This window comes from Hyperolius riggenbachi, chromosome 5 (assembly GCF_040937935.1).
Source record: "Hyperolius riggenbachi isolate aHypRig1 chromosome 5, aHypRig1.pri, whole genome shotgun sequence".
Lineage (NCBI taxonomy): Eukaryota > Metazoa > Chordata > Amphibia > Anura > Hyperoliidae > Hyperolius > Hyperolius riggenbachi.
This window is the reverse complement of record NC_090650.1, coordinates 207703057-207717702: the sequence shown is the minus strand read 5'-3', so window position 1 is coordinate 207717702 and position 14646 is coordinate 207703057. Positions and strand designations below refer to the sequence as shown.

The 14646-nt window shown below is 42.9% G+C and overlaps 1 protein-coding gene across 6 annotated transcripts in view; it reads right to left on the bottom strand.

Annotated features, from left to right (window-relative positions):
• The window catches only part of AHRR (aryl hydrocarbon receptor repressor), a 456078-nt gene that overhangs the window by 22900 nt on the left and 418532 nt on the right, over nt 1-14646 (bottom strand). For all 6 annotated transcript variants that reach the window (XM_068236645.1, XM_068236646.1, XM_068236643.1 and 3 more), the window contains one exon: nt 9336-9535. In XM_068236645.1, the coding sequence (XP_068092746.1) occupies nt 9336-9535 (200 nt within the window). The remainder of the gene's footprint in view (nt 1-9335; nt 9536-14646) is intronic.

Here is a 14646-nt window from a genome sequence, read left to right as displayed (position 1 = left end):
CAATGATAGACTTCTTAAAGCAGGAGGGGACTATACCATCCGATAAGGACTGTTTAAATAAGGAGGAGGGCTAGCTGATCGGCGCAGGATCTCAGGCAGGTAAACGACACTCCATCTGGGCCGGAGGATTTCCTGGGGTTCAACTTATGGAGGTGCCTGAGTACTTCTGATTCCAGAACAGCGACAGGAGACCGGGCGGCAAGTTCACCCAAAGGGGGGGCACCAGAGTCGATGCTGTTTGGCTCACGGGCTGGTTGGGATGATGCTCGAATCTGCAGTAGAACTCGTTGAGCTCCTCCGCCAGTAGAAGGCTCGGGGTCGCCGTTTGGGGTACTGGTTTGAAGTTCGTGGCTGCTCTCAGGCCCTTCCATACCTCCCGTGTGTTTGATGATTTATTGGCGTAGGCCCGCTTTGCAGATCACAGTTCTTTTTTCAGGGCATACCTGGCGTCTCTGAATTCCTCTGAGGAGCCCGACCTGTGCGCTTCCTCTTTGCGTTTCCGAAGTCGGCGAAGCCTGTCGTTGAACCAAGGCTTGTTATTGGGGTAGACTCTGAAGGTCTTGGATGGGATACACGTTTCTTCGCAGAAGCTAATGTAGGAGGTGACATTCTCGGCCCATTCATCAAGGGTGGGTGCCTCCAGAGTCGTCCAGTCGGTGGTTTCAAAGCATGCTTGGAGCTCCAGTTTGGCCTCTGCAGTCCATTTTTTAGTGGTTTTGACGATGGGCTTAGAGGTCTCCAGAAGCCTCCTGTAGGTGGGGATCAGGTGTATTGTGTTGTGGTCGGAGTTCCCCAGGGGGGCGCCTTGGATGGCCTTGTAGGCATTCTTATGGACCGTGTAGCAGTGGTCCAGGGTGTTACTGTTCCTGGTAGGGCAGGTGATGTGTTGCTTGTAGCGGGGCAGCTCGTGCCGAAGGTTCGCCTTATTGAAATCGCCCAGGATGATGAACAGGGCCTCCGGGAGGGCAGTTTCCCACCGCGAGATGCAGTCGCTGAGTACATGCAGGGCAGTCCTGGAGCATGCGTCGGGAGGGATGTAGACCCAAACGAGGACAAGGGAAGAGAATTCCCTCGGGGACTACTGAGGCCCGCAGTTTATGACAAGGAGCTCAACATCTGGGGTGCAGGCCTTGTGGAGATGGGTGGTGTTGGAGTACCAGGAGGAGGTAATCACCGAACATGTTACTGAATGCTGTAACCTTGATGAATTGACATTAACTGACATGTGTTGAGATAATTACCACACAAGTCGGTAATTTATCTCACTGTTCCGTAATTTCAGCTTTTCAGGCGGTAACTGCTTTGATGAATTGACATTTTCCTAAGTGCTCGGTAAAGTCAGCTGTTTTCAGCATTACCGAATGCTGTAATGCTTGATGAATTGAAGCCATTCTATAAGTCACTTAGAGACATTTTGCTGTAAAATAATTAGGACAGAGATAGATGACAAACAATGAGTTTTTCTATTCCTTAAAAGCAATACACCTAGTCATAAATATAAAACTCAATGCTGCAAAGGGGGCCTTTTTAAAGGGACTCCGATCGATAATGCCGCGAAAATAGAAAATATAAAATTATAAGGCATAGGGCGACGATTTAGGTGTCGCCAGAAAGAGGAGAAAGAGAGTTTTAAAATGATATCCATCTTCCCATAGTTATATTGTATTACACAGGGCGACTTTTTCCTGCTGAATGGAGCTGCTGACTTTGAGAAAAAGTCGCCCTGTGTAATACAATATAACTATGGGAAGATGAATATCATTTTAAAGCTCTCTTTCTCCTCTTTCTGACGACGCCTAAATCGTCGCCCTACCCTTTTTAGTTTTCTCTATTTTCGCGATTGAAGTCGCGGCCGCGGCAATTTCGATCGCGAAAATAGCAAAAACTAAAAGGCAAAGGGCGATGGTTTGTATATCATTGGAAAGAGGAGAAAGAGAGCTTTAAAATTATATGCATCTTTCCATAGTTTCTGCACTGCTCGGAGTCCCTTTAAAGTGATGGAGGACAGATGCTATAACATCTATCAAAAGCTTGTTTTAAAAAATATACAAATAAAGGAATGACATTCAAAGAGATCTTGTACTTAAGGTGCATACACACATCAGACTATAGTCTTTGGAAAATGAAAGACCACAGACCAATCTTACCACCCTTCATGTAGTATGAGAGCCATACTCTACACAGTCTTTTCTATGGAGCTGAACTCCCCATCAGAAAAAAAAAACTTTGCAAGATGCTGCACACAAACATGCTGCACACACTCAAAAGATCTGTAGCTGCAATAGAGCTGTTCCTGCCAAAAATCCATTCCTGCAAAATGCAATGATAGTCTATGAGATCTGCAGATCATCATACACACATGATTTAACTGACATTCATCTGCAGATCAGATCCACCAGGATGGATTTTCAGATCTGCGGATGATTGCTTAATCTGCAGATGAATGTCAGTTAAATCATGTGTGTATGATGATCTGCAGATCTCATAGAGTATCATTGCAATTTGCAGGAATGGATTTTTGGCAGGAACAGATCTTTTGCAGATACTGATCTTTTGTGTCTGTACAGCATCTGTGTGTGCAGCATCTTGCAAAGATTTTTTTCTGATGTGGAGTTCAGCTCCATAGAATAGACTGTGTAGGCATGGCTCTCATACTACATGAAGGGTGGTAAGATTGGTCTGTGATCTTTCATTTTCCAAAGACTATGGTCTGATGTGTGTTTGAGCCTTTAGAAAAGCCAAGCTTGAAAAATATCACCAGAGCTGGGCACCATGGATAGGCCTTCATTGTGGGAAGAATTTAAATAAAAATCGATACCTAAAATTGAGGGCATGCACTGAAATCAATTGTAGATATGTGTAAATGGCAGAGCCCAAGGTAACTAATAACATGAATCAGTCTTAGATTATTTTGAACACAGATCATGGTGGCAAGATCATGGTTTTTATATCCTTTTACGTTTTTTTTCCCCATAAAGTGGTGTACTAAGAAACCAGCTATAATCTGAAGTAGTTATTGTGCTAACTGAACACAAGTTTTGTTAGAATTATAAGATAAGTCATTGGAGATTGTCCATGCAACCAGGAGTTAGCTTGCCTACCTAAAGACTAGAATAGCCACAATTGGACACTGAGGCATTGATATGATTGAAATCAATCTCTGTTGGCCTATGTATGCAATATTGTCTAATGACTTTTATTTCTTGTTAAATAACTTTTTTTCTGGTTATTTTTAAAGCAAGGAAGCGTTTGTACACTTATGGTTAATTTGTTATCTTAAAAACTCCTAATAAGAAAAACAATGAAAGACTGATGAGGGTTTCTAGGTGCACTCTTTCTCCTAGAGATTCTTGACCAACCTCCAGCACCTCAATATATGCTGAATATGTAATACAAAAAAAGGTAATTTTCTCAGAGTGCCTAACTCCATTCTAGTAAAAAGTTCTGGGGTAGTGAGCCCCTCAAGGTGCGATCTGGCCACCCGACAATCACTCGGCTGCTCCCATGTTAATCACTAGAGGAATATGTAAAAAAGAGAGGAGCGCTCTGAGATTTCCAGCAATGATAGGTCAATTAACACTAGGAAAGGTCTCACCTAGTATTAGTGTGGCCGGTACAGCGTACTCAGCCGCGATTCGCATGAGTCCCTCTTAGGCAGCCGGGGACCGGGCTCTCCGTGGCAGCAAGGCAGAGACAGGGCGGAGGCGACGTCACCAGCTCCAGACCTCCTTGCGATGGTAGTGAGGACGTCTGTTCAAACACACGCTGGAAGGCGTGGTGAGCAGCGTCCAATTATCCGTGAATGGTGAAAATAGAGGCAGGGAAATAGACTGGCCACAGTGTTACAATATGACACAAAATACATATGGGACTATAAAATAAAGGTTTATTAAAATGACAACGCGTTTCCCGGAGGAACATCCTCCGCTTTCTCAAGTCTTACATTTACAATTGACAAGCACAATCCTTTATACAGCATACATCCTACATGATAGCCAATCAGCTTAGCCTGGGAAATGACCTCAAGGGATCCTAATGATCCTAATAGATCCGAAACTACCATCAAAACGGGCCAATGAGAGCTGACAATGTCCATGGAGCTAACCGTGCACCCTCTCTCCCTGGAATATGCTCTGCCCCCTATGGACGTTATGAGAGAGTATTCCCCAAACCTCCTGTGAAAAAGGCAAAATATTTGAACTACAGAGAAAGAGTCAATATCTCTAAAGGACTAACCCAGACAGGAATTATTCAGAATAATGGTACAAGGGTTTTCTACAACTCCAAAAAAACAACCAAGTCACCCATTGCGGCCAAACCAAAGTTTGGTACACCTAGGAATAGCCCTATCCCCATATCTGTGCCCACTATAACCGAGACTATGCAGCTAAATACGGATGGACTCTCGTCCGAGGCCGCTGCATCACTGTTGGCAATGGCAGCGGATGACAGCCTTGAAATGTCGCTGGAAAATTCTTATACAGACCTACCCACTGTCGCCCCGTGTAGTCCACTGGTCAGTGCATTGCAATTGGTAAGTGAGGCTCAGACCCTTACCATACTGCCCATTAATAGTCCCTTGACCAATATTACTCAATTGATTGTTGAGGCCCAGGTACATGCTGAACCTGCTAAAAGTGCACCTGAGGGTGATAGTGACGTAGACAAGATGGAGAATACTACCACTAGACCCCCCAGATATAGATCCCCGTCTGGTGATTCTCCCTGTAAGATTTTTTTAGGGGGGGACAGGGTTCCGATTCCACAACGAATATCCAGGAGTCGGCTCCCTGTCCCCACATATCCACGAATCACGGAGTTCTTCAGGAAAGAGAGACTCAAAAGATCTCTGTCAGATCTAGATCTCACAGAAGGGGTAGAAGAGGAACTGGAGCCCGGAAAAAAACGACACCAATCGTAAATGTCCCCATCGACCCTAATCCTGTAGTTCCCATTTTTAATCTATCCTCCTATATCTTATCCTCTAGTGAGGTATCCATTTTAAATAAAGGACTGTCCTTCTGTCCTAGTGATAAGGTGAATACATTTCAAATCCTTACTGATGTACATGCATACATCCGCAAGCTGTCCTTACAAAGGTACTTTGCCCTTAAGAAAAATAAGAAAACTTCTAGTGATGTAGAGGTTAGTACTGTGGAGATAGTGGGTACAGTGGATCTGAGTGATCCCCTTTCCACTGGTTTTGATGAATTTGCTATTTTCACCATTCACGGATAATTGGACGCTGCTCACCACGCCTTCCAGCGTGTGTTTGAACAGACGTCCTCGCTACCATCGCAAGGAGGTCTGGAGCTGGTGACGTCGCCTCCGCCCTGTCTCTGCCTTGCTGCCACGGAGAGCCCGGTCCCCGGCTGCCTAAGAGGGACGCATGCGAATCGCGGCTGAGTACGCTGTACCGGCCACACTAATACTAGGTGAGACCTTTCCTAGTGTTAATTGACCTATCATTGCTGGAAATCTCAGAGCGCTCCTCTCTTTTTTACATATAACTCCATTCTAAGAATGTGTTAATATGATTCTAGCAGCATTAAAAATGTATTTATGAGCTGAGAGTTCCCCAAACCTCTCTTCTGAGAACTGTGACCACAAAAGAGAACATGTTATAAATAATGAAACTATAAAAACAGCATTCAACCCTGAAGGAAACAGATAAGATTATCCTGGACAGATAGCCTTCATTCACAAAATTTCTAGGGATCTTTCTCCCCATCTCTCTCTCTCTAGAAGAGAGGCTTATGAAATCAAGAAAGCACTGAACATACTGTTTCAGTCCTGTATAGTGCACTTAACGGTATTATAAATTACTTTCTCTCCCCTCCCCCATCCCAAATAGCAGCAAGATACATGATTAACCACTTGAGGACCGCAGTGTTAACCCCCCTCCCCCCTAGTGACCAGGACATTTATTACTAAAATGGCCACTGCAGCTGTAAGGCCAAGTTGCAGGGCCGCACAACTCAGCACACGAGTAATTCCCCCCCCCCCTTTTCTCCCCACCAACAGAGCTCTCCATTGGTGGGGTCTGATCGCCCCCTCCCCCCCAGATGTTTGTTTTGTTTTGGGGGGGGGGGGTAAATATTTATTTTATTACATTTTTAATAAAATTTACTATTTTTTTTATTTATCTTATATCCCTCCCTCCCCCAGCCAGCCAATCAGCGTGATCAGCTGTCATAGGCTTCAGCCTACGACAGCCGATCACTATTTTGCCTGCCAGGGGGACAGCCGTGCCACACGGCTGTCCCCAGTACAGCGCTGCTGCAGATCGCAGCACTGTACAAAGTAATTAGATGGTGGTTTCGCCGCCTAACAGTCTCCCGAGCGCGATTGGAGACTGAAGGCGGGGCGAGCTCCGCCCCCCAGCAGGAGATGCGTGCACAGCCTGCGTGCGATCTCCTGCTAACCCCATAGACGGCCGTTCACGCCAATCGGCGTGGAGCGGTCCTGGGGCTGCTGTACTGCTCACGCCAATTGGCAAGGAGCAGTCGGCAAGTAGTTAAAGGGAACCTGTACTGAGTAAAAATATTTAAAATAAACACATGAGGTAACTTCAAATGAACATTACAGTTACCTTGCCATCAGTTCCTCTCAGAAGCTCACCACTTTCTTCTGACAATGATCCCTTCCATTTCTGACAACATTTTGTCAGAACTGAAGTATATCAGTTGCTGTCAGTTATATATCAGTTGCTGTCAGTTATAGCTGAGAGGACAACTGCTGTGCCAAGTAATGTCTATGTTTCCCTATGGCTCAAGTAGGCAATGTTACAGTTTAACAGTGTGCTGACCAGAAAGCTGTTATAGGGTAATGGCCATTTTCAAAATGGAGGACGGATAATTTCCTTGTTCACAATGGACAAACAGGATGCAGGAAAAGAGAAAGAGATTGATGGGTAGACTACACGGGAGGTAAGTATGACTTGTGTATGTTTATTTTGACTTTTAATTTTCAGTTCAGGTTTTCTTTAAGGCATTTAAAGTACTCCTTCCCCTCTTCCCCTCTCCCCTTAAACTTTTAATATTGTTTTATTGGTGGTGCTGCGACTAGCACACAGCACCAGCCTCCCCCCTCCTGTGCCCTCTCTGACCCCCGTTCTGCTCAGTCAAAGTCTACGACTGAGGCAGAACGTCAGATATTATGGGGGGGGGGGGAAGTAACAGTTCTTTCTCCCCACTGTGCGTATATAACTCTGCCCCCTCCACCTGCCACTTTAGTTCTCTGTGTGTTTCACTGCACACAGCGTGCAGGGGTGCTGCGCTGTGTGCTGACTTGTGATAATTGAGGTTGGATATTCTTCAAACAGGTGGAGGGGCGGAGTTTTATAAGCACAGCTGGGAGGAAGAACTGTCACTTCCTCTCCGATCATAATGATCATATATGCTGCTGGAACGGGCCACAGGGGGTGTTATGATATAGCAGCTAGTTATGATGTTGGGATAATACAGAAGCCATATTTTTTCATTTTTCTTTCTGCTGTGTACTACGTCAGATGTGTATGTCAATGAGAACTACATTTGCATTCAGTTCCCCTGGAAGCTGCTAATTACAGCCATGGGGCGAAGGATAGTCTGTGTCTGCATGGCTTTTGAACTCTGTGTATATGCAGACAGCCCATTGTCTCAATATACAAATCCGGACCAACTGAGTCTGGGAACTTCAAAGGCTAACAGGAAACTCTGGAATTTACATATGACAGCCTGCTGGAATGTTGAAGGAAGGAAGCCTTACTCAAATTGTCACCTGGAGTAGGGAAGTCCTTTTGATGTGTGTTAAGATACAATTTTACCTGTGGTCTGAATAATGGGCTGGAAGCGTTTGAGTGTTTGAAGTCGGCAAAGATCAAAAGTGAGACAGGAAAAACCTTTGAAGTTGCGTGTCACAGCCAGAGAGGATATGACAGGCTCCTGGATCTGGACATTTGAGTGGCCCCAGGCCACAAATTTTGCTATAAAACATCAGCTAGGATAGTCACAACTTGTAGTTCTTTGGAGATAGCAAACCGCTAGGACTAACCTGATTCCTGACCAGAAGCTGTGTTCTCCCGCAAACAACGCTCAGATCTATATGCCGGTAACGTTTATTCCCATTTTATTTTAAGCAAACTGTCTTGTCAGGTATCTTTGTAACTTTCATTTTGTAAATTTTACTTTGTTATTTGTAAATCTTGTGTATATATTATTTTCTGCATTGTTCCACTTTTTTTTCTGGAATATTAAATCGTTATTTAATAAGTTTGATTTCTGCTGTACTAAGCCAATGCTCATAGACTAGAGAGAGTCTGCAGTGTAACTTGCGTTACAAAGTTCAGTGCCTGATTGTGCCTTGCTACTGTATGATTGTACTGTGTGTGTGTGTGCGTGGCATTCCCGTATTCGGCCTAAAGCGCAAAGCTGACCCGACTACGAAAACGCGGACTGCGCGCAGATCACTTAACAACAGAGTGGAAATCGTTGAAGTGTCTATCGCCAGCTAGTGGTGGCAGTGAGAAGTGTTTTGAGGGGTTACAGCCTTGTGGTAGTTCGAATAAGGCTGCTTCCCCTCTCGTTCTGGTCAAACCCGCAGTCGGGTACCGTTTCTGCAGGTGTGCCGCGGGGCCAGTTCCTGACAGGGGGCGCTGGAGGGGGAAGGATGGGCTGTGCGCTGTGAAAAAGTCACACAGCACCAGTAATAAAATAATTTAAAAGTTATATCCAGACCAGTTCAGGGGTACTTTAACATTTTTCAACTTGATGCAAATTGGTTGTAGTTTGTATGATTGAAATGGGACCAATCAAATGAATTTGAAGTAAAGTTATGACTGTTCCAGGACTGCAACACTCCATATTTTTCATTTTGTCCTAAGTCCCTCAAAGTGATCAGACGACACCCGCCACCTGATGCTAATATACTGGGAGGCAGCAATTCCAGAAACTAAAGTGGTGGTGCCAGGTGAGGGCCTGAGCTATGGCATTTTGTGAGAATAGCAATGATAGGGGTTTTCATTGGTGATAAACTAGTTGGCACTTCCCCAATGTTTTGGTTTTATCTTCTGAATTAGGTTTAGAATTTAAAAAACAAAATTAATAAAATGATTAAGCCAATGCTACCACAGCTCTCTAAAATGCTCTTTGTGTGCAGGTTTGCCTGAACAAACCTTAGATTGTCGGGGACAACTTGTTTTAGCTGACTTGTTCAGTTGTTATGTGAGTGATGATACATTATATCAATAAGGTTAGAATAAAAAAGTAGAGAATTTAAAAGAAAATTTAGTGCATTGGGACCCTAATAGACATACAAATAGAAGTGTGCAGTAGCAGAAGTAATGAGTTATTTACATGTTTTCTGTGTTGGAAGGAAGACCGGGTTTTTTCTGTGTCCTCACAAGCATGCTCTTCATTTTCATTTCGCTGACAGGAGGAAGCAGAAGTGGAACGGCTATGCAGAACAAAGCCATCTGTGGTACTGAATGTGTTCCTGGTGATGATTTCTTCTTTTGCCCAAAGAGGAACTTCAGTTTACCTTCAAACTGCATTGTCTGCAATACAGAACACATATTAGAATGGCAAAAAACCACTATCACACTAATAAAAACGTAAGCTATCTCTCACGCATCTATGTCTGACTTACTCAATGACAAAACTTCTGTTTTTGAGAATATTTTGGACACTTCCTTTACTTGGCAGACTGTTGTCCCTGCTGGATCCGTTATATAGCACCTGCAGATGTTCCCCCATGTATACTTACCCTTCTGCTTTTATCATTCATAGATCAAGTTCTGTCTCCTACATGAAACTGTGCGAAGATCCCACATTTCACACCAGAAAATAAAAAACCTCACCGGTGAGAAAATGCCTTCCTCACATCATTTACAGTTCTGATATCCTTGATTTAGTAAACACTCCTTACACCCAAGTCCAATATTTAAATATTTGTTAAGTATCAGTGGATTGAACTGCACCCGAACAGGCATTTTATATATATATATATATATATATATATATATATATATATATATATATATATATATATATATATATATATATGTATATCCATTGGTCAGCTGCACCTTAAGTAATGTGCGTGTCTTCCCAAACCAAGTCGTCATGGCCCACCAACAGTGCACACTATTCGGAAATCCGCAGAAGTTGTTGATCAGCACTTTGTGTGAATATGTGTGTGACTTACAGAACCAGATGTCCATTTCCTGCAACTTATAGCACTGACATTTTGTGCAGTGCTTTACAAAGTATATATAGCCATGTCAGTAACTGTCCTCAGAGGGGTCACAATCTAATCCCTACCATAGTCATATGTCCATTGTAATCTAGGGCCAATTAACTTATTCATATGTTTTTAAAATGTGGAAGGAAACCGGGGTGCCACACAGACATGGGGAGAACACCCAAACTCCTTGTAGAATATTGCCGCACCTCCCCCAACCCACCCATTAAGCATTTCAATTTACACATTCAGACATAAATAGGCTATGTGTGATTTTAATAAAACAAATAATTGGAATGTATTTGAGTAATTTTCATCTTAATATTTACAAATAATAAGGATATTAAAACTCCAATGGTACTCAAGCTTTGGAGAAGACACAGAACCTATAGAAGTCTGTAATCTAATACTTATTCTGTACCATAGCCATACACACACTAGGTGAACCTGCCAGTGTGTTTTTGGGCTGAGGAAGAAACCTATGCACATACAGAGCATACAAACAGTGCTCTACTGAAAACACTATCACAGAAAGCTGAGCTTAAAGGTGATTGCTAGCTATTTAAGGCTATCCTCACCAGATTTACAGAGGGTAAATCAAGTACAAATGATAGAAGCTTGTACAGTGCAAGAGTTCTGGAAAAAAAGTGTGGTAAAAGGAAGTGCAGAACAGTTTTTAAAATGGTGTTAAAAATACATCAGAAGATTGGAAAGAACTTTGGTCAGGCTATTATGGAAAATATTACAAAACCAGCATTTTACAAATAAACAACATATAAATTGTGGACTGTTTTTGAACAGATAATATTAATGGTTTGTAATGATTTTTTAAATCAAAATTTTGTCATTGAATGTATTGGAAAACCAAGGCTGAAATCCAGCACTCCCTTGGTGTTAGGGTGCATACACACGTCTGATTTTATGCCCAATTGTCATTTAAACCAGGCATTTTAACGACTTGTCATTCAAACAAAAACTTGTTCAGACTCCTTATACACACAGACGAATAAACGTTTGAAATGCTAATTACAGCTAATTTACATGTCGTTTGACTGGTCAATGGACTTGATAGAACAATGGGCTAGATCAAATGACTGATCAAACGACTTGTTGTTTGAAAGTCTTTTAGTGCCAAACTAATATACTTTCATACAACAAGTGGTTTGTACACATGTATGGACCTAACTGTAGTTGGAACGATAGTTAATCCATGGATCCGCCAAGTGGATCAGTCAAAACTGCTGCTATCAGTCTAACGATCGTTCGTAAACACACCAAAGTGTCATTCAAATGACCGATTTGAGCGATAAGTCGTTCAGAAATATCAGACATGTGTATGTACCTTAAGTACACCTCTTAGCCAGTATCCTTAACAACCAAACAAGGGAACCAATTTCTCACAATGCTTCATAATTTATTGATTCAGTATACAAACCCAGCAATAAACAACCCCTACCCCCCTAAAAACAATGGCTATATTGGATTGGAGCGCTCCCCATTCACACCAACACATGCACATGCAAAATTAAGGCCTGGTCAGCACAAACAATGCTCAGTTTGAATAGCAGTTCAAGATCTATCTAGTTTTCTTTGCAACATCACATTTATCAATAGAATTCTGTTTGAGATCTAGGCAGTTTAATTTCCGCATCACAGTTCCATATATTGTTTTAATCTTCTTTGGTCTTAGCCAGTATCCGCCATGATACTGATCTGATACTAATTACACTACCTAATCCTGTCAGTAGATGGCATTACTGTACAATTAGGATGTTAACTATACTACTGAGAAATCCAACCAAGAGACCAATCTCAGTCAGCCTCTCTCTCTTCTCTCTTTCTCTTCGTTTTATATATATTTTTTTTCATGTAAATGTCTATAAACTGTAACCTCTTGGTAAAACATCCAAAATTTGCTTTACAAATTTAAATATAAAGTTTTCATTAATCCTGGAATGTGAATGCGAAAGATGCCTGCTGCCTTATTAATAAACCAGTATGGGAATTTCCAGCAAGTGCTACAAATTCAAGTTAATTTATGAGTATTTCACCCCTGCCCTGCCAAATACAACATAAGCAAGGTGGTGTGGGAGCTCTGCTGAACTGTCTGCACACATCCCAAAGTCCTGTGGCACATGGTCACCAACCCTGAGCAGTCATCTGCCCGGTCTGTTTTACATACAAGTATGTGGCATACAGAGCTATGGGAGACAACGCATCCCTAAAGATGGTCAATGAGATGCCAATAATTCCAGTTCACATGCAAATATAAAGCAAGTTATACACAGCTTGGCATTGGGCCAATCAAATGCACTTCCTGTAAATATTTATTGCCCCAATTTCATTCTACATACAGTTTGCTTTTAAGGGAAATTGAAGTGAGGGGGATATGGAGGTTAATATATTGATTTCTTTTAAAAAAAATCAAATTGCCTGGCTGTTCTGCTGATCCTCTGCCTTATACTTTTAGTCATAGACCCTGAACTAGCATGCTGATCGGGTGTTTTGATTGAAGTCTGCATGTTTGTTTCAGGTGTGTGATTCAGACAATGCTGCAGCAATAGAGATCAGCAGGAGGCCATGCAACTGGAGTTGTTTAAAGAGACTCTGTAACAACATTTTCAACATTATTTCTTCTATCCTATAAGTTCCTATACCTGTTCTAATGTGCTCTGAATTACTGCAGCCTTTTCTAGTTGCACTGTCTCTGTAATATATCTAATCTTCTTTTCTTTGTCAAGCTTTGTCGACCCAGAGAGGAATGCACTGCCTCTGCTGTGATAGGGAGAAGTTATGCACGCCCCCTCCACTCTGTGTGTGTGCTTTGTTTATTAGTCACAGACAGGGTCCCTGCTCTCAATCTCAGCTTGTCTGGGGGGGGGGGGAGCTGCCCATGCTGAGAAACTGTAATAATCACTCACTGGAGTGCAGATAATTCACTATGTAGTAAAAACTTGTAGTATACTGTAACATGATATATATATATATATATATATATATATATATATATATATATATATATATATATACACACACACACACACAAACATCACTTCCTGGTTAGCGGCCATGTTTTTTGTTTGTAAACACTGCCTAAAACTGGCGATTAAAAGCCAGGATCGCGGTGGGGAGGGGCAGAAATGGCAAAGAGGGATCCAGGAGATCACAGTGACTCGATTGGTATGTTTTTTATTTTACAAATCGGACAGTACAGATTCTCTTTAAAGAGAAATAAAAATGGCAACCTCCATATGCTTCTCCCTTCAGGTTCCCTTTAAATCTACTAACAAGCAGGAATTATTACCATCTTTATGACCGTAATGAGATTTATCTAAACCCTAATGGGTACCTGGATTCTGCTGTAGTCCACCATGGCCCCTACCTGTCTACCATCCACTCGATGCACCATCCTCTGCACTGGCCAAGAGGACAGACTGTGATCACATTGAATGAGAGAGGACCTGCAGTCAGGTCTGAAGTTAGATCTATTGCGGCTTATTGTGGGAAGATAGCACAACAAATATAGCATGCCCTTTGGTTTTAATGCACCAATCCATTACATGATTAATGTATTTTACAAGAGTAAGTTGTAGGGCTTTTTATTTCCTTTGGCTCCCCCACATGATGGTTTTCTTTGAGTTGGCTGTTTTTTTTTTCACAAGACAAGGCCATGTAGTCAGGGCCGGCCTTAGTTTTCACAGCGCCCTGAGCGTAACCAGATTTTGGTGCCCCCCCCCCCAATTAATACTCTTTGCGTGTGAGCGCACCACACACATACACTAATGGGGGGGGGGGGATCTGCTGCCTAAATACACTAAAAGGGGATCTGCGACTGTAAGACTAGTAGCCTAAGCCTATATACACTAAATGGGGGATCTGCCTACAGTATAGGTTAGATAGGTAGCTGCCCCCAGTATAGATTAGATAGGTAGCTGCCCCCAGTATAGATTAGATAGGTAGCTGCACCCAGTATAGGTTAGATAGGTAGGTTCCCCCAGTATAGTATAGATAGGTAGCTGCCCCCAGTATAGGTTAGATAGGTAGCTGCCCCCAGTATAGGTTAGATAGGTAGCTGCCCCCAGTATAGATTAGATAGGTAGCTGCCCCCCCAGTATAGGTTAGATAGGTAGCTTCCCCCCCACAGTATAGATTAGATAGGTAGCTGCCCCCCAGTATAGGTTAGATAGGTAGGTGCCCCCAGTATAGATTAGATAGGTAGCTGCCCCCCAGTATAGATTAAATAGGTAGCTGCCCCCCCAGTATAGGTTAGATAGGTAAGTGCCCCCAGTATAGATTAGGTAGGTAGGTGCCCCCCCTCCCCTCATACTGGAGGGGGAGCCACGGGGAGGGCAGCCCGACCTCTCCCTCCCTTCCTCTCCGGGCCACCGTCCGTGCTCCCCCCTCCGATGCAGACTGCAGCAGAGC